Below are 21,366 nucleotides of genomic sequence, written 5' to 3'. Positions count from 1 at the left end.
GGGTGTCTACTTTCTAAAATGGGGTCATTTGTGGGGGTTTTGTGCCATCTTGGCATTTTATGGCCTTCAAAATTGTAATAGGTAGTGAGGAGTGAAGTCAAATATTTACGCCCTTAGAAAACCTGAAGGCGGTTCTTGGTTTTCGGGGCCCGTACGCGGCTAGGCTCCCAAAAAGTCCCACATATGTGGTATCCCCGTACTCAGGAGAAGTAGCAGAATTTATTTTGGGGTGTCATTTCACATATGCCCATAGCATGTGTGAGCAATATATCATTTAGTGACAACTTTGTGTAAAAAAAAAAAAAAAAAAAATTATTTTTTGTCATTATTCAATCGCTTGAGGCAAAAAAATAAAATATTCAATGGGCTCAACATGCCACTTATCAATTTCCTTAGGGTGTCTACTTTCCAAAATGGGGTCATTTGGGGGGGTTTTGTACTGCCCTGCCATTTTAGCACCTCAAGAAATGAGATAGGCAGTCGTAAACTAAAAGCTGCGTAAATTCCAGAAAACGTACCTTAGTTTGTAGATGTGACAACTTTTGCGCAAACCAATAAATATACAATTATTGACTTTTTTTTTTACCAAAGACATGTGGCTGAATACATTTTGGCCTAAATGTATGACTAAAATTGAGTTTATTGGATTTTTCTAATAACAAAAAGTAGAAAATATCATTTTTTTTCAAAATTTGCGGTCTTTTTACGTTTATATCGCAAAAAATAAAAATCGCAGAGGCAATCAAATACCATCAAAAGAAAGCTCTATTTGTGGGAAGAAAAGGACGCAAATTTTGTTTGGGTACAACATTGCATGACCGCGCAATTACCAGTTAAAGCAGCGCAGTGCCAAATTGTAAAAAGACCTCTGGTCATTTACCAGCAAAATGGTCCGGTCTGAAAGTGGTTAAAGAGCGTTTCTTTTGGTTTGAATTTGTGATTGCGCCTACAATTTTTCAAAAATGTTCCAACATGGGAGAACTCTAGCTGTATTGCATATTTTTTTATTTTTCAGGCCAACTGGGTTTTTTGAGATATGTCAGTACTAGAGTTTTTTTTTTTTTTTTTTTGTTTTGTTTTTTTAATATGCCTTCTTATTGGCTATAAGTTTGTATATTCATTATGTGTCTGTGACATTTTACTGCAATGTCATCAAAGCGGAACTTCACTGCATCTGAGTACCACAAACTGTTAATGCAATTTTAATTCATTTTTTTATTTTTTTTGAAAATATTTTTGAGTTTTAGACAGACAAACAAACATTCAACGAGTAACAGTGACATGCCACAGTATTATGGTTAGACCCACGCAGGGGCCATCAAGTGATTCCAACAGTATAAATCGACAACTGTAGCACATCCACAAACAACAACAACAACTAACTTAGTGCTAGGTTGGCTCCCACTCCATATAAACAACTTAGGACCAAATTCTGCATTCGGGCCGCAAGGGACACCAGAAGAAGTGAACTAGACTCATAATAGTGGCTACACTAAATACTATAAGACAGTGAAGTGGAGCAATACCAGGGACCCACCCCAACCACACTCCCATCCTCCTTCAGAATGACATCCCGGACATGTTAATCTGTAGTCACTGTGGAGGCTTCAGCCAGCCACTTAGACCACACTCTCGTGTATTTTTTTGGGGCAACCCCTATTATGATATGTTTCCTTATAATGTGGTAAGACTTTATTGACATGGGATTTCCACAGCAGTATTGACGGCGGGGCCTGCTTTTTCCAGCATAAAGTGATCATTTTTCTGGCATAACAGAGTAGGAGTCCTATCAGGGTTCTGTCCGCTATCCTGGGGGCCACCCCCTCCACCAATCCCAGAAGGCATATCCGCGGGGTCTGGGCTACATCTATTCCCACCACTTCATGAATTATGGATAGTACCTGTGACCAGTAACGCTGAATTACCAGGCAGGACCAGAAGATGTGTATAAAGTCACCCGGATCCCCAGTGCATCTCCAGCATTCCGAGGACAGGGAGGTTCTCATTTTATGTAATCTATACGGGGTAATATATGCCCGGTGTAGAATTTTGTATTGTATGAGACGGTCTCGAAGGGAGACCAGGATGGTGAAGGGAAAGTCCCATATGTCCTCCCAGTCCTCGGAATCCAGGTCCGGTATGTCTTGAGTCCATCTCCGTCGGAGCTTTGACAGATCTGGAAAAGAGACCCTAAGAAGGTGCGCATAGAGGACCGAAGTCGGCTTCCTAGTACATTCAGATCTTGTAACCTTTTCCAGGGCGGACTGCACAATTTGCGTGGTATTGGGTACCACTTGGGCCTTGAATGCATGGGATAGCTGTATATAGCGGAATAGATGCGAGGGGGGTACATTATTGCGAGATACCAGGTGATTAAAGGGGTGTATAGTCAGATATGAGTTTTATGCCACATCTGGTCCAAATTTTGGGGTCTGGTAGTGAGTAGAGGTGAGGTAAGGTAGGATTGTTCCATAGGGGGGTGTGTGGGGAGATCGCAGTCCCCGGAAACCCCTCCAGTCCCAGTCCCGCCCGCCAGGCCCTTAGAGTTGTGTGCATGGAGGGTGTCAGGTCATAGGGGGCTTTGGGACCCCACAGGGGTAAGTGTGTCAGGGCCTCCACGGATCGGACCACCGCAGCCTCCAGAACCGCCGCAGGGTTGGACATGTCTGGTGCCATCCACCAGACTACCGTAACTAACTGTGCTGCCAGAAAATATATCTGGCAGTCAGGAAACGCCAACCCCCCCGCAGCACCGGACACATCAGCGTGGATAGTTTAAACCTATGGGGGCCGGAGCCCCAGAGGAAGGAAGAGAACAAACGATTCAATTTCGTAAAAAATGAGGAAGGAATCCATTGTGGGGCGTTACGGAATAGGTAGGTAAATTTAGGGATTATCTTCATCTTAATTAGGTTAATGCGGACTAAGAGGGATAGGGGAAGGTTTTCCCAGGCTTTCCACCTGGCCTTGACATTTTGGACCACCGGATTTAGGTTGAGGGGGATAAAGCTGGACACATCTCTCGAGACCCTCACTCCCAGGTACACCATGTCATCTACCCATTGCAGTTGGATATTTGGCGGGGCTAGTCATTTTGCCTCAGGGTCAATAGCAAGTAACTGGGACTTCGTCCAGTTCACCCGCAGTCCAGTTATCCTAGAAAATTCAGTCAGTACTCGCAGCGCTCCTCTGAGAGGGGTCCGCGTCATTCAGAAAAAGCAGGAGGTCATCAGCATACAGTGCCACCCTCTCCTCCAGCCAAGCTATTTTCAGTCCTTTTATATGGGGCGAGACCCGCAATGCCTCCGCCACCGGTTCCATAGCAATGGCGAAAAGTGCTGGAGAGAGAGGGCAGCCCTGCCTGGTACCCCTGGACAACGGGAAGGGAGCAGAAACATCCCCCGCCAGCCTGATGGCCGCCTTCGGGGATCTGTACAGGGTCTGTAGCCACCCAATAAAAACCAACGGAAACCCCATCCTCCGCAGAACTTCTCGATATCAAAGGAGGCAACCGTTCTAGTGCCCACATTATCATGTTTGGCATGCAGATTAGTGAAAAGTCTGCGGAGGTTGATATCCGTCGATTTCTGGGCCATGAACCCAGTCTGGTCAGGGTCTATAACGGAGGGCAGAAGGGGGTTAAGTCTAACCGTGATTAATTTAGATAACATTTTAAAGTCAGTGTTAAGAAGAGCAATGGGTCTATATGAGGCGCATTGTTTGGGATCTTTATTGGGCTTGAGAATTAGAATGACATGAGCATCTGCCATGGAGGGTGGGAGCGCTCCCCCCTCCAGACACTGGGTATACAGGTCAGCCAGCAGAGGGGCCAGAAGATCCGCGTGGGATCGGTAGAACTCGACGGGCAGACCGTCCGGGAGCGGGGCCCTCCCAGCTGCGAGCGAGTTAACAGCATGCACTTCCTCCGCAGTAATAGGTTGGACCAGACGGGACCTCTCCTCATCTGAGAGCCACCCCAAGGCCAGGAGAGGTGCCATCTCGCCCGGATCCACAGCAGGAGGGAGCGTGGAAGTGTATAGTGTCTGATAGAAGGCCCGAAACTCCCTTAGGAGGCCCTCCTGGGATGTAATAGAGTCCCCGGTAGGAGAAACCAATTCGGGAAATTTTAATTCATTTTTAATATTCAAAGCAAACTCCCCCATCCATCTATGTCTATATTCTTTGTTTAGAAATCACATTAAAAAACACCCCCTTAGCATTTCTGGCCATATTAAGTAAGGGCAGATGATTCATGTAACATTTACTTCCTGGAATCCATCTGTTCTTAGCTTAGGCATTAACTGAAAAAAGCCACCTCCTCTCCTAAAGACTCCTGGGATGTATGACATCATTTGCCTACACCAAAAACCATGAAGTAACTGAAATGTAGTTTTTATTTATTTTTAAAACAAATCAATAATTTATACTTTATCTATTTACTAATACTAGCAGCAAAAAGTTAAAAAATAATCCATTTTCATTTGAGAGCATGAAGTTCCACTTTAATGTATACCTGTTTTTACCTACAAAGTGGAATTATTTGTTTTGTTTGCTATCACCACTTTGAACTGTAATATATAATTTTGTTTCTTTAGCTCTGCAGTAGTTGGCTTAGACCTGAACATATCGGTATTTTTATCTTCGGGTAAAAGGGGAATGGTATCTTTAAACTTATTTTAAATGAAAAACCAATTTGTTAACGTTCTGTCATTTCTTTTCTTTACAGTATTTGTGGTTTTGGGAACGTGCATCGCTGTCCAGCTTGGGACACACCCAGATTGGATGTTCTTCTGCTGCTTTGCAGCCATGTTCATGTTCTACTGTGCTCACTGGCAAACATATGTCTCTGGAATGCTGCGATTTGGCATGTAAGTAGTTGTAGGATTCATTTCCTGAGCTGATCAATGCTATATATATATATATATATATATATATATATATATATATATATATATATATATATATATATATATATATATATATATATATATATATATATATATATATATATATATATATATATATATATATCTATATATATATCTATCTAACAAACTTTTTCCCAAATCATTGAAACGGTTACTGTGTAATAAGATTGCTAAAACATTTGCGAAGTGTATAAAAGTAATTTTACCTGTAAAAAAATAAATCTTACTGCTTTATTACTTTATGGCTGTTATTCAGCTGAGTACAACATTTTATGAGGCACTGTGCCTGTAAAGTGAAAATACTAGACGATATCTCATACCTTTTGTGGCCCAAAAGTCTGGCAGTTCAATGGTAAAATATAATTTTCGTAATTTTTCTTAATGCAAAAGCAATTTGTATTGTGACTTTGCCTGTCCTCTTAGGAATATTGACATCTTGAATTTATCTAGCATTAAGTGAACAGAGGAATGCTTCAGCTCATGACCTGTACCGTATATACAAGAGTACATTTTTCAGCCCCTTTTTTTTTTTGTGTTGAAAACGCCCCCTCGGCTCGAGTCTCCCTGCCACACTTTGCCCTTCTGCAGCCTGATGCATATGATCTCCCGGCGCTCTGACATGCAGTCTAGTCGGCGGCCGTACAGTGTAACAAAGCCCCGCCTTCTCCTCGTCCATGATAGGCGGAACACTGACTCGCTGGGAAACTGAATCGGTGTTCAGAGGAGGAGGGGGTGGCGTTTTGTTACACTGGACAGCCACCGACTAGACTGCATGTCACAGCGCCGGTGTTCTGGAGATCAGGTAAATGAGGCATGCAGATGGGCACAGTGAGGCTGCAGATGGGCATGGTTGACCCTCTCTTCGACTTACAGTAGCTGCTGCATTTCTCACCCTAGGCTTATACTCGAGTCAATACGGTTTCCCAGTTTTTTGTGGTGAAATTAGGTGCCTCGGCTTATATTCGGGTCGGCTTATACTCTACTACATACGGTATATGGAGAAAATCAATGCATTATCAGATGTTATGCGAGAAAATCCCTTTTTGAGGTAGTAGTTAGCAGTGGCAGGAGCTTATCTGCTGACCAACTACAGGCAGTCCCCGAGTTGCATACATCCGACTTGCATACGACTTCTACTTCTAAACGGAGGGATGCAACAGGAAGCGTGAGGAATGCTACCCTTAAGAAGGAAATTCACTCCTGTAAGAGCTATCATAAGAAAAAAGTATCTCCACTGGAGCTTTAGCACCAATCCTTGTTTCCACGACAACCCAGCATTTTTCAAAATCCAATTGTCACAGGGACAGAAAGTGAGGTGAAATCTTTTGAACAGGGCCACAGACAGCAAAACAAATGTTACAGGGGTGTTGACACTTCCCTCTGCTATCCAAAAAATTTAAAATATATTTTTTTGTCTTGCGTTCATACTTGATAAGTGTACCTGTTCCAACTTGCATACAAATTCAACGTAACCACTTCCAGCCTGGCTGTAATTTTGCTATTGGTGGCTTTCTCATTCTGACTGGACTTACTGGACTGGTCTCATGACGTCCTTCAGAACAAGACACACAGCACGGCGATAAGTGGTGCAGTGTGTTACTCGGACACACTGAATCTCCGATCACAGTAAAGAGCCTATAACGTAGGCTATTTACTAGGGATGCACCGAAATTTCGGCCGCCGAAACATATCGGCCGAAAATGCCCTTTTCGGCAATTTGCCAAAAGAGGAAAAACGGCCGATAATGGAGCCAAAAATGGGGCGGGCCAGGGTAGGGGATGGGGCTCCGCCCCCCGCCCCTGGTGCGCCCATCATGAAGAGCTATATCATGCTATAGTGCAGGCGAGCCGTCTCCGCCGCCTGTTTGATCACAGCGCGGGAACATCACAGCTTTCAGTTCAATAGCTGTGTGTTCCCGGCCACGCGCCATCACGTACAGCCCCTCCCCCTTGTCAGGGCACTTTGATAGACAGATCACCCGTAGGATTGGACGGATGATCTGTCTATCAAAGTGCCCTGACAAGGGGGAGGGGCTGTACGTGATGGCGCGCGGCCGGGAACACACAGCTATTGAACTGAAAGCTGTGATGTTCCCCTGCTGTGATCAAACAGGCGACGGAGGCGACTCTCCTCTTCTCTCTTCTGTTTTCTCTTCACAGGTTAGCTGCTATGAGGGGACACACACTGGCTGCTATGAGGAGAGACGCACACTGGCTGCTATGAGGGGAGACGCACACTGGCTGCTATGAGGGGAGACGCACACTGGCTGCTATGAGGGGAGACACACACTGGCTGCTATGAGGGGGGACACACACACTGGCTGCTATGAGGGGGGACACACACACTGGCTGCTATGAGGGGGGACACACACACTGGCTGCTATGAGGGGGGACACACACACTGGCTGCTATGAGGGGGGACACACACACTGGCTGCTATGAGGGGGGACACACACACTGGCTGCTATGAGGGGGGACACACACACTGGCTGCTATGAGGGGGGACACACACACTGGCTGCTATGAGGGGGGACACACACACTGGCTGCTATGAGGGGGGACACACACACTGGCTGCTATGAGGAGAGACACTGGCTGCATTGTATCAATTGTATCATGTGTGCAATTTCTGACCATCTCCTGTACCATGTCCCCTGTCTCTAACCATCTCCTGTACCACGTCTGCAGTCTCTGACCATCTCCTGTACCATGTCCCCAGTCTCTGACCATCTCCTGTACCATGTCCCCAGTCTCTGACCATCTCCTGTACCATGTCCCCAGTCTCTGACCATCTCCTGTACCATGTCCCCAGTCTCTGACCATCTCCTGTACCACGTCTGCAGTCTCTGACCATCTCCTGTACCACGTCTGCAGTCTCTGATTATCTCCTGTACCACGTCTGCAGTCTCTGACCATCTCCTGTAGCATGTCCCCAGTCTCTGACCATCTCCTGTACCATGTCCCCAGTCTCTGACCACCTCCTGTATAAAAATATTTTTTAAAAACAGTCATTTTCGGTATCGGTGCTGTTTCGGTTTTCGGCCTAGTGTATTTTTCATTTTCGGTATCGGTTTCGGCACCAAAAAACCCATTCGGTGCATCCCTACTCTTTACTATGTGATTATCTGTGTCCAATCACAGCTGATTACAGTGTAAATAGAAAGTTACGGTTATTGACATTCCCCTATTCATGCTGATGGTGCCTGAGTAGAGGAGAGCCGCGGCTTCCCTGACAGGGGATCTGTATTGAACTGATTAACCACTTCATGACCAGCGCACACCGATATACTTCAGCAGAATGGCAATGGTGGGCAAAAGTCCATACAAGTATGTCCCCTTTAAGAAGCGGTACGCGCTGCGTTGATCATGACTGTGGGTCACGAGGACTCTATGTCCACCGTGTGCCTGCGATCGTGTCATGGAGAAGTCATGGAGAGGTAGAATGGGGAGATGCTTTTGTAAACACAGAATTTCCCTGTTCTGCCTAGTGACAGGACAGATATCACTGCTCTGTCATCGAGAGCAGTGATTGCTGTCATGTGTGTTGTAGCCCCTCCCCCCCCCCCCCACAGTTAGAATCACTCCCTAGGACACACTTAACTCAGTCGCCCCCTAGTGGTTAACCCCTTCACTGCCAGTGTTATTTACACAGTAATCAATGCATTTTTATAGCACTGATCCCTGTATAAATGACAATGGTCCCAAAATAGTGTCAAAAATGTCCGATGTGTCTGCCCTAATGTCGCAGTCCTGATAAAAATCGCAGATCGCTGCCATTACTAATAAAAAAAAAAAACGAATACAAAGTCATAAAACGATCCCCTATTTTGTAGATGCTATAACTTTTACACAAACCAGTCAATATACGCTAATTGCAATATTATTATTATTATATATATATATATATATATATATATATATATATATATATATATATATATAATTTATAAAGCATATTCTTTTCAAAATTGTTGCTCTTTTTTTGTTTATAGCGCAAAAAAAAAAAAACGCAGAGATGATCAAATACCACCAAAAGACAGCTCTATTTGTGGGTAAAAAAGGACATCAATTTTGTTTGGGTACAACGTCGCATGACCGCGCAATTGTCAGTTAAAGCGACGCAGTGCCGAATCGCAAAAAGTGCTCTGGTCAGGAAGGGGGTAAATCTGCTTTATTGGCTGAGAAGAAAGTAAAACACCGCTGCTATGTAGGGAACAAATAGCCCCCAGTCCCTTTGGAGTTCTGTACATATATTGCTATCATACAGCCCTCCGTTGTAAACATATTTCATTTTGGTTACTGCTTGGGTAGGTATCATCCCACACCCAGACAGCTTACTGGACAAGATTGCCATAGATGGGCTGAGGATGATTCTCTATTTAAACAAAATGTAAACAATTAGACTGAATTTATGGCCCCATTTTCTTTGGGGGGGGGTGGTCTTGGGGGGGGGGGGGGGTGGTCACATACTCCTAAAAGCTTGGCAACTATACAAACAATTGAAAGAAATTGTATAAGTGACTTGCTGCCTAAGCGTTTTTTTTTTTTTAATGCTTCCATTGTGGAAAATGCTACATAATTTATGATTGTGCCCCTCTAAACAAAAAATATCCCACAACGTTATTAAAATATATATTTTCTTTTCCAATATTTTTATTAAAGGAAATTTAGACAAAGTACAGAGATATAATAAAGACAAATATCAAACAGTGGTGCATTAAAATATATATTTTAACATTGTCCTAGACCAAAAGGTTTTAACAAATCAAAAGGCTATTACTGTACACGCACATGTCCTTTTACGACACTATTATAATGAAACATAACTCAATGATTGAATGGCACAACACATAAAATAGCTGTTTCTAGTCCTACAATGTATCAACAAGTCTTGGTACGTCCTCCATATGCCACAAATGTATATTGTATACATCTGGTTAATATTTAGTTCCAACAGCTTCTGCATTGAGAATTCAGTACATAAAATGACCGAACCGCTCAGTCAGTATGATTACCAGAACGGTATGTACCGTGTCTAAATGTGTGCAGTTGTGGCTATTGTCTTCCATCCATAGTAGTATTTGCCATTCCATCTATAGTCGTATTTGAGCAATAATTGCCCCATCAGGTAGGTAAATACATAATCTTTAGTGAGTCCAAACAACCATTGGAACTTGTAAAAGTCCACAAAATATGACACTGGAGTGGTAGACTTACAACAGTCCTGGTTGTAATCAGCCAACTTGATACAAGGTGTATACTGATACTTTTACCATCAACAGGCTCAGAAGTGAACAGGTTTACTGTGTGTTTTTGTTTTCTTTTTTTTCCATCGAAATTCCATATCCAGTTCAGAGGCTGCTTTTGATGGACATGATCCTCCATAGAAACTGCAGCAGTATGAGGCTAAAATAAGCTTTGAAGCATGTAGTGCCTGAATTCATACAATTAATCTTTGATGAAAGTGTTAAATTGTAAATAAAATTACAAAAAAAGTAAAAAGCTCAGAATTTCTTAACTATGTATTTCACATACAAAAACTTGCGCACGGGTCTTGCACATGTGTAAGTGATGATTACATAATCCATATTGGGTATTGCTGCACATGCTGCTGAGAGAGGAATTATTATTGGGTGATTATTTACAGGTAACTTTAAACTATTGTTTGCACTTTAATCGCATTCACTTTTCTTTTAGTGTTTGAAATGTTTTATATATTTCTGTGATACATTACACCATATCCCTTCAACCATATACAAGTTTGTGTGATTATGTGCAATTTCCCATCGCAGTCTCTGTTGAATTTCACTTTTTTTTTTTGCTATTATTTTTATATACACTCTCTAGTCTTTGAGTGTTATATTATTGCATCTACAGTACAACCTACTTCCAGATTTTCATTCTGGTCGGGCTTCTGTGTTTTATATACAACACCAGCGCTATACATTTATTTTTCCATATCGCATTACAACCAGTCTGATTGTTGTGTTGGCTGCTTATATTTTGAGGTTGGTGCGGTATTTCCACCACTTTACACATATGATGTATGTTAGCTGTCTGAGCCAGGAATAGAAAAACTGGAAAGAAGAATTCCAACCTACTACAACTTTGGTCATTACTGGGTTATTAATGCCATCTTGGGGTCACTGGGGGGTAGAGTCCACATTTAAAGGGTGGTAGGCCCAAGTTTTCCTGATCCGTGATTTACTTAATTTTGCTAGCCATACGGTGATCAAGAGTTCTTAAAATTGATATACAACTTTTTTTGCTACGCTCATAAGAAGTGGGACAGAGCGTCTATAGGTCTTACTTGGGATTTCACGATTGTGTAACAAAAGTAAAGCAGTGTCTTGACGGATCTCGTGGTCTGTACATTTCAGGGTTACTTCCAACCAGAAGCTTACTACATGTCCAAAAAAAAAAAAAGTGTCTTCTGCTGCTCCCCCACATCTTCAACATGCCTCGTGCAGTGTGGGAAAATTTTGTGAATCCGATTGGGGGGGTACATTACCACTCAGTGTAATTCTGTTTGCATTTGTTTCAAAAGGATAACATTAGCCAAGAAATCCATGACCCTCTGCTCAATTTGCCTGCGTGACTATTTCAAAACCACTGTGACTTCAAAACCATGTTTTTAAAAAAAAATGCTTATGCTTAGGGGATGTGGTTAACTAAAAATTGGCTACATAGTTTAAATGGAAGCTACAAATTGAAATGCACATGTATTGTACATTTATAGGACGGTACTTTCAGTGGTGGCTGGAAGCTGACTGTTAAGCAAACCATAACCAATGTAATGTAAAATAAAGATCAAAAATTGGGGAAAAGGATCTGAACCTATATGTAGTGAAAATATAATGATCTTTAGCTTATCTAATTGCTAACCTTTTACTTCGGAAAGTTGATTCTGAATAAAATTCTATGAAACCCACTAGTGATAGAACTGTAAATAAGGACAATTAGGAAGAGATTGGGAAATGTTTAACATTTATTCCAGGTACTTTGCTAATAATAAATATGAGGGGAACACCGTTAATAGAATGTTCCTAAAAGGTTACCTAACCAACCCTAATCGTTAATGCATGTGGTGTTCTATTTAATACATTTTGAATGTGTTACATCCTTTTAGTGATGTGACATACCATCAGGTTCCATTACCCATCTGAGATCTAGTGGTGGCAAGGGATATACCAGAATTGCTGCCATTATATTTACGATCATAATTTTAGTTCCTGATGTATCAAGCATGCTGGCTGCAGAGCAATAGTATTAAAGGAAGGGCCCATTGATTAGGGGTAAGCGGTGCTATAGATGAATAAAAAAAGTTTTTTTCATCCCTGAACGAAACATTTCAAAATAATGCAGCCAGTGAACTGAACAGACTACCAGCCTGTGTTGCTGCTGTCAGTAAAATACAAATACTTTAATAAATGAGGCTGTTTTCCAGCTAGCAATGTTTTCTACTTTTACAGAAAGAAGTAACTTTCAAGAAAAAACATATATGCTAATTATTTCACCTATGATTGTACCTTTTCTTTGCCCTTTTCGGATTATTATATTTATTTTTTAATGGGGAAATATCCTTTAAATTTTCTGACCTCGGGATACAGCATAAAGTTAGAGGACATTTTCCAGAACAAGGTAGATCCCCTGTTTGACAGTTATCACCAGAGCAGGTGTCCCCATTGGTAGATTTACCCTTGCCTCTTGTCCTAGTGACAGTTCTAACATTTTTGGATTTTACTTGCTGTCTTAGGGACAATGGTCGCCAGTGTGAATATCCCTAATGAGGACATATCAAGTTTTTATTGCTGCCTATGTCTAACCCCTCCCCAAAGATCACTGTGGCTGAGCTCCAGAGATGCATTTGGGAGATGGGAGAAAGTTGTAGAAAGTAAACCTTCACTGCAGCCCTCTACCAGTCGGGGCTTTATGGCAGAGTGGCCTGACGGAAGCCTCTCCTCATGAAAGCCCGCATGGAGTTTGCTAAAAAAACAAACAAAAAAAAAAACACATGAAAGACTCCAAGATGGTGAGAAATAAGATTCTCTGGTCTAATGAGACCAAGATAGAACTTTTTGGCCTTAATTCTAAGCGATTGTGTGAAGAAAACCAGGCACTGCTCATTACCTGTCCAATACAGTCCCAACAGTAAAGCATGGTGGTGGCAGCATCATGCTGTGGGGGTGTTTTTCAGCTGCGGGGACAAGATGAATGCAGCCAAGTACAGGGTTATCTTGGATGAAAACCTTCTTCAGAGGTCTCAGGACCTCAGACTGAGCTGAAGATTTACCTTCCAACAAGACAATGACCCTAAGCACACAACTAAAATAACAAAGGAGTGGCTTTACAACAACTCCGAGACTGTTCTTGAATGGCCCAGCCAGAGCCCCGACTTAAACCCAATTGAGCATCCCTGGAGAGACCTAAAATGGCTGTCCGCCAACGTTTACCATCCAACCTGTCAGAACTGTAGAGGATCTGCAAGGAGGAATGGCAGAGGATCCCCAAATCCAGGTGTGAAAAACTTGTTGCATCTTTCCCAAAAAGACTCATGGCTCTATTGGATCAAAAGGGTGCTTCTACTAAATACTGAGCAAAGGGTCTGAATACTTAGGACCATGTGATATTTCAGTTTTTTTCTTTTTTAATAAATCTGCAAAAATGTCAACAATTCTGTGTTTTTCTGTCAATATGGGGTACTGTGTGTGCATTAATGAGGAAAAAAATTAACTTAAATGATTTTAGCAAATGGCTGCAATATAACAGTGAAAAATTTAAGGGGGTCTGAATACTTTCCGTCCCCACTGCATTTCACAAAAGTGAGTACACCCCTCACATTTTTGTAAATATTTTATTCTTTTCATTTCATCTTTTCATGTGACAAGACTGAAGAAATGTCACTTTGCTACAATGTAGTGAGTGTACAGCTTGTATAACAGTGTAAATTTGTTGTCCCCTCAGAATAACAACACACAGCCATTAATGTCTAAACTGCTGACATCAAAAGTGAGTACACCCCTAAATGAAAACGTCCAAAATGAGCTCAAAGTGTCAATATTTTGTGTGGCCACCATTATTTCCCAACATTGTCTTAAGCCTCTTGGGCATGGAGTTCATCAGAGCGTCACGAGTTGCCACTGGAGTCCTCTGCACTCATCCCATGATGACATCACAGAGCTGATGGATGTTGGAGACCTTGCGCTCCTCCACCTTCCATTTGAGGATGCCCCACAGATGCTCAATAGGGTTTAGGTCTGAAGATATGTTTGGCCAGTCCATCACCTTTACCCTCAGCTTCTTTAGCAAGGCAGTGGTAATCTTGGAGGTATGTTTGGGGTCGTTATGTTGGAATACTGCCCTGCGGCCCAGTCTCCGAAGGGAGGGGATAATGCTCTGCTTAAGTATGTCACAGTACATGTTGTTGTTCATGGTTCCCTCAAGGAACTGTAGCTCCCCAGTGGTGGCAACACTCATGCAGCCCCAGACCATGACACTCCCACCACCATGCTTGACTGTAAGCAAGACACACTTGTCTTTGTACTCCTCACCTGGTTGCTGCCACACACGCCAGACACCATCTGAACCAAATAAGCTTATCTTGGTCTCTGTCAGACCACAGGACATGGTTCCAGTAATCCATGTCCTTAGTCTGCTTGTCTTCAGCAAACTGTTTGCAGGCTTTCTTGTGCATCATCTTTTAGAAGAGGCTTCCTTCTGGGACAACGGTCATGCAGACTAATTTGATGCAGTGTATGGTCTGAGCACTGACAGGCTGCCCCCCCCCCCCCCCCACTCCACCCCTTCAACCTCTGCAGCAATGCTGGCAGCACTAACATGTCTATTTTCCAAAGACAACCTCTGGATATGACGCTGAGCACATGCACTAAACTTCTTTGGTTGACCATTGAGGGGCCTGTTCTGAGTGGAACCTGTCCTGTTTAAACTGCTATATGGTCTTAGCAACTGTGCTGCATATCCTCAGAGGGTTCTTTGCCATGAGGCGCCATGTTGGACTTTCAGTGACCCAGTGTATGAGAGAGCGATAACACCAAATTTAACACACCTGCTCCCTATTCACACCTGAGACCTTGTAACATTAAAGAGTCACATAACACTGGGGAGGGAAAATGGCTAATTGGGCCCAATTTGGACATTTTCACTTAGGGGTGTACTCCCTTTTGTTGCCAGCGGTTTAGATATTAATGGTGTGTTTTAGTTATTTTGAGGGGACAGCAAATTTACACTGTTATACAAGCTGTACACTCATTACTTTACGTTTTTGCAAAGTGTAATTTCTTCAGTGTTGTCACATGAAAACCTATAATAAAATATTTTCAAAAATGTGAGGGGGTGTAATCACTTTTATGAGATAATGTAGCTCTGTAAATATAGCCTAATTCCACGTGTTCTGGATGTTGCACTAAATGCCTGTTATACTTCAGATGACCACAGTGAGTATGATTTCCTTCCTCTGTTCATGCCATATTACCTTACTGTGTCTACTAAGCTGGGGCCAACAGCTGTTTAAGAAATACTAGTAGTATAATTAGAATGCTGACAGACTTGTAATACAGTTTAGCTCTTTTATTTTTATTTTTAAATAAGATAATTTTTCCAGGATGCTTGGGGTTCTGGGCATTAATTTTTGCTTCTATTGGGATGGTGTTATGCACTATTGTTGTAGAATAAAGTGTTTGATGAACATTAATTATTTAAATTTTTGTTCTCTTGGGTTTACGAACCAATGCATTTTAAGAAAAAAACTGCCTTGCCCTCAATAGGGAGTCAGCAGGCTGGTCCGATTTTGGTTGAACACTGCTAATGGATAATGCATTAGTATCTGGCTGCTCTTCTAACCTTTATTTAGTAGTAGGCAGGATGGGGGAGAGGCAGAGCTGAAGTAAATTTTAACTTAGAATGTTGGAGAAGTTTATTACGGAGTTACCTTTACAGTTTGAGACAAGTATCTGCAAATAACTATTTAAAAGTGTTCTTTTTGTTTTTTTGTTTTCCTGCCTCCTTGCATGAAATCAGAATTGATGTGACTGAAGTTCAGATCTTCATAATAATCATGCATTTATTGGCTGTGATCGGTGGACCAGATTTGTGGCAATCAATGGTAATTTGAATGATGTAATTGTTTGCAAATTTTGCTTTTATTGCTGTTTTTAATCATTGCTTTCAAATTAAAAATGTCTAATACAATTTACATTTGCTAACATTATTAGATTAATTTTTTTTTTTGATCTTGTATGTCTGGATTTGGTGCATGTTTTCATGCAGTGTATGTTGCCACATTCTAGAAAAGGATTTTCAAGGCAAAGCTGTGTGTTTTACTTTTCATCATGCAATCATATAGCAATTGTGAAAAGCGGTGTTCCTGGTGAATATACCACCTTTTTGTATTTACCCCCCCCATCCATAAAAGGGCCTTTACACTACACATTTTTTTTTGGGGGGAGGGTAAATGAGTAGGGGTACCCTTGTTTAAAAGGGGTTCCAGATTACAATAAGCCCCCTGCCCGCAGACCCCCACAAACGCCGGCCAGCGTTGTGGGGGTCTGGGGGCAGGGGGCTTATTGGAATCTGGAACCCCTTTTAACAAGGAGACCCCAAATCCTGCCCCCCCCCTTGTGAAAATGCAGACAGTCAGAGAGGTTATACTCATTTATCAATTTAAAAAAAGTGTAGTGTAAGACAATAGACGGCTTTTGACAAGTCCATTAAAAAAGTCCCCGCTGTAGATCCAGTCTTCAACAGTGATGCCTGTTGATCCTGAAAAAAGACTGCTTGCGCCAAAGGCTCCCGCCATCTGAAAGTTCTTAAATAATTATGGTCCTGGCGACCCCTCCCCTCGGCGATGACATCACAAGTGGGCGGGGTCACTTGGTGTCAGTGTCCACAGTGTGGAAATTTACCACCACCTTCTAGGGGTGTGTGTTTTATTTCCTTTAGAAAAACTGTTAGTAAAATCTGTTTTAGTAGCCCTGGCATGAGAAAAAAAGTAATTTTATGAACTTAATTAGTGATTTTAAACCCATAAACAAATGCACTATATTGCAGCTTACCAATTCTTAAAGCCCAACTCAAGGATAAAGGTAACTAACTGCTGGTATCAAAATTACAAACCTGTCTGAGCGCCTATTTTACTTCATGCAACGGTCACATGATGATCCTTTTATTTATTTTATTTTTTTACTTCTTTACTTCTTGGGGTCCTTCTTTTGTCTGTCCACATCACTGCCTGCTTGATGTGCACGCCTATTGGTGGAGGCAACACTTTCAGTGTCTGAGTGTTCTCTCATGGGCTACAAAGACAGGATAATTTACAGGGGCAGTAAGGGGACCAGTGCTCAAGTACATAACGAGCAGGGAAAAATGTTTGGTCCCCAGGGAAGGATTTTAGCTTTGCTCATAGATTGCTCATTATAATCTATTATACTGTGAGATGGCTTAGGAATAAGGTAAGGTAACAAATGCACTACATACTTTTTTTTTTTTTCACCTGGTGATCTCAACCAAAAATGTAATTTTCTGTGGACTAATTATTTTACTGTATTCTAAGCTGTGAGGTGTTTCATATTAAAGGCATATTATCAATGTTAAGTTAAATCAGTAAATCACACATTATCATAATGTTGCCTGTTATAGTGTAAACTACAGTTTTAGCATAGTTTTGTCTAGACTCCAATTCTATTATGGTGCTATAACCCCAATTATAAAAAGTTGGGGCACTGTGTAAAATCTACATAAATACAGAATGCAATGATTTGCAAATCTCGTAAAGCCATATTTTATTTAAAATAAAAAAACATATCAAATATTTACACTGGGAAAATGTACCATCCTAAGAAAAAAGGTAATTTTGAAATGGCAGCAACACATTTCAAAAAAGTTGGTAATGTAAGTGGTATTTACAGGGAAGAGCTGGAAGAACATTCTGCCACCAATTAGGTTAATTGGCAACAAGTCAGTAACATGATTAAATTAAGTATCACTACTAAACAAATAAAGATATAGTAACGTCCTATCAATTTGAGAAACAAGAGGCAGCAAATTTGAGGCGACTTTCATGGTATGGTAAATGTCGCATATGCAAATGTATAAAAAAATATAAATTTATTAAGACAAAACTTGATTAAAATAGCCCTATAAGGAGAGAGTACAATGCACATAAGCTTAAATCTCTGAAAAGGAACTGAAAGGGTAAACGTGTATCCATCCGTGAAGGGGGATCAGATAATCATCCTTTGCCAGCTCAATCTCTACATGTTTTGCGGTGAGACTGCTTCTTCAGGAGTGTAGACCCATTCTCTCCGGGAATGAATCCCTTACAGAAAAAGCCAGCTGATATATTGATTCTGTGTTAATGCCTCATGTGACCTGCCTCCCCTCTTATATCCGGGATACCTCTGATCTCTTGCGACATATAGAGGGGACCAATGCTCCCACTGATGCTCTGCGCGTGGCAGTGGATATAGATCCTTTTTTGGATGTTTTGAATATTAACTAATTCAATCTGAAATTCACCCACAGCTTCAGGTCTAGTCAAATCTCTTTTCTTGATCTTACTATCATGATGAATGATAAGGGTGATTTAGTGACTAATCTGTATCATAAACCCATGTCTTGCAATACAATTTACATGCCTCCACTTACATCTGGCCTCTCATTAGTAGCATACCCCATGTGGACAGAAGTCTTAGGAGAGGATTTATACAAAAGGTGAAGCCTGGATCTTAGTCTGGATTTATTAAATACCTTCCTTAGGAGTGATCAGGAATAACTTCTCACTAATAGTCCGTTTTTTAGGAGATTACCCTGGTTGAAAAAAAATCGTTTGAGCAATTTCTACGCCAATGTATATATTACATAGATGCATTAGACCGCACACTCTCCAAATATGTACATCCAACCCCTGAACTGGTGTTTAGACGAGCAACTTCCTTATGATATACCTTAACCTCTTATCTAGATCTACCTGGGGAACTTACCGATGTGGGAGATGGAGCCGTTGCCCTTGGGTTACGGAGGGCAGGACATCCATTTACCCAATGGACAATAACATCACTCCCGATGCTACGCTGATTTTTCTACTAGCGGCGCCATTTATTTAATGACATGTAAGTGCCATGCCTTTTTTTTTATATTGGCAAGACCATCCATGAATTTGGCCAGAGAATTATAGACCATGTCTATTACTCTGGATCTGGTAAAATGATTACCTCAGTCACAAGACACATTGGTCTGCGTCATAGGTTTAATAACAGCCTAGTTTCTTTCTTTGTACTTGAAGTTATTCCTCCCAACCCCAGAGGGGGTGATTGGGATAATATGATTTTTAGAGGAGAAACATTATGGATGGAGAGATTGTTGGCTACTAATTATCCAGGAATTAATGAGATAAATTCTTATAAACCCTTCTTATAGCTATACAATGTCATTATGATATGGAGCGTCTTGTGGGTGCTTTTCGCGTACATCTTTCACGGTGTTCTGTTTCATCTTCTCCCTTGTTCTTTGTTTTTCATTGAGATCACCTCTGTTGTTGCTATGGAATACTCTCCTGATTGTTGGTCGGTCACCTGTACTTTTCTACGGGACCAGATGACTACTATATGCCTTTTTGTCTCCACAGAAAAGATTTGCAGGCACTAGTTTAAGATTCTCAATTTAAATCATTATCATGATATGTTTCTATACAGTTACCTATTAGCTTTGTTTACCCTATTTCCCCTTTGTTGTATGTATATGGTTTGGAATGTGAAAAAGGGAAAAAAGGCAGGACCATAGGTTGGTCTTCCCTCACTACATGGCCAGCACACAGCACTTCACTCCATTGCTCTACACTTCTCAGCACTAGGTAATACATTCAGTTTTATGTACTCACACACATTTTATTGTATTTCATTTTATCTTTGCATTTGCTCTTGTTTTCACTGACACTATCACTGGTGCAGGTGTAATACCCTGTTTTTATTTTAGCACACTTTTTTTTTAATTTTTGGGCTCGCACATCATCTTATTCACTCTTATATTCCTTATAGAAACCCCTTAAGATGTCTCCAGTCACACACAATCATTTCCAGGGATTACCACCCTTTGGCGTTCTGTTCGCCCCCAGTGCTGTCATGTGGGGGTATCGCGCGCGCTAGATGCCGCCACAGCTCCCGGAAAAGATTCCCCTAGGGGAACCTCCAGCTCTCACTGTTGCACTTTTGCTGCATGGTAGTTGTGAGTATCTCTACAACTAGGATTTACCCCCAAGTTGTACTTTTATTTCCTTACTGAAAGCACTGACCTTGAAACATATATATGTTTCATTTCAGATACACACATTGTCGCTCCTGAAGAGTGGATATAAATACTCCACAAAATGCGTAGAGCCTCTGTACATGCAGTGTGTAATACCGATCATGTATTCAACTTCATTTACATGAATGTCTGTATATCATTATAACTATCTACTATCAACTATGCCATGGAAAGTTTCACAGTTGGTGTAGTCCTAATCCCGCTTTACCGTCATGTACTATGTTTTTTTTCATGTATGTAGATGAATTTTACTGTGACCAATGTATCAATACTGTGCAATGGAAGTCTCACAGTTGGTGTAGTCCTAATCCCACTTCACCATCATGTTTTCTCATGTATATAGATGAATTATACTGTGACCTATGTACCAATTTGTATGAAATCTTTTATCATGTTATATATTAAATATACAACTTCTTGACCCCTCACTATTGACTGTGTGCTTCATTCAAAGTCCTGCCTTTTTTTCCCTTTTTCATATTGACAGGGATGGAGGCATGAGACCCCACCAGGTCTCTGCCTCACTCAAAGTCCCAACTTCTTCCCCTTTTTCATGGTTTGGAATGTGTTACTCCCTGCAGTGCTGTCCCTTGCCACTGGGTGTCTAGTGTATTCTGGGCGATCTCCTGTCCTATGGCGCTCTTGGTCCATCCACTAGATGGTGCTGTTGGACACCAGTCTTTGTTGAGGACAGGCGAACTGTATCCAAGTGGGAAATGTCTTTGTGTCTATGTGCCGTTTTTGCGGTACTACGCACGTGCATGCACAGTCCTAGACCGTGTCCGGTGATGTCCTTGGCCAGTGCCAGCATGCTGTGCTGTGACAACACTCTGATAGGAGCCAGGCCTATATAATGGGAGCTCTCTCCCATTGTTTGGCTGAATGATGGCGTGGACATCGGCGGTGTAATCCACTTGAAGCTTGGATCGAGGTAAGATGCATGTGAAGGTCTGGGTAATTTGCAATTTTCTGCGATGCCCCATCTTGTTTTTACACCTAACCTTCCACTTGTCATTTATCTTCAGGGATTTCTGGCTATGGTTAAGGCTGATAAATTTCAATCTACCTCACCTGTATTTGATTGGACTTTCAGTCTAAATGATGAAATGTCTTTTCATATC

General features: G+C 41.6%; 1 protein-coding gene across 4 annotated transcripts in view; it reads left to right on the top strand.

Moving 5' to 3' along the window:
- The window catches only part of CEPT1 (choline/ethanolamine phosphotransferase 1), a 92,521-nt gene that overhangs the window by 47,804 nt on the left and 23,351 nt on the right, over nucleotides 1-21,366 (top strand). For all 4 annotated transcript variants that reach the window (XM_077481490.1, XM_077481492.1, XM_077481491.1 and 1 more), the window contains exons 4-5: nucleotides 4,727-4,868; nucleotides 15,965-16,049. In XM_077481490.1, coding sequence (XP_077337616.1) covers nucleotides 4,727-4,868; nucleotides 15,965-16,049 — 227 coding nt within the window. The remainder of the gene's footprint in view (nucleotides 1-4,726; nucleotides 4,869-15,964; nucleotides 16,050-21,366) is intronic.

This window comes from Lithobates pipiens, unplaced genomic scaffold (assembly GCF_037356315.1).
Source record: "Lithobates pipiens isolate NorthernLeopardFrog02 unplaced genomic scaffold, aLitPip1_a1.2 Scaffold_16, whole genome shotgun sequence".
Classification (NCBI taxonomy): domain Eukaryota; kingdom Metazoa; phylum Chordata; class Amphibia; order Anura; family Ranidae; genus Lithobates; species Lithobates pipiens.
Note: the sequence above shows the minus strand (reverse complement) of the source record. Positions and strands in the feature narration are given on the sequence as shown.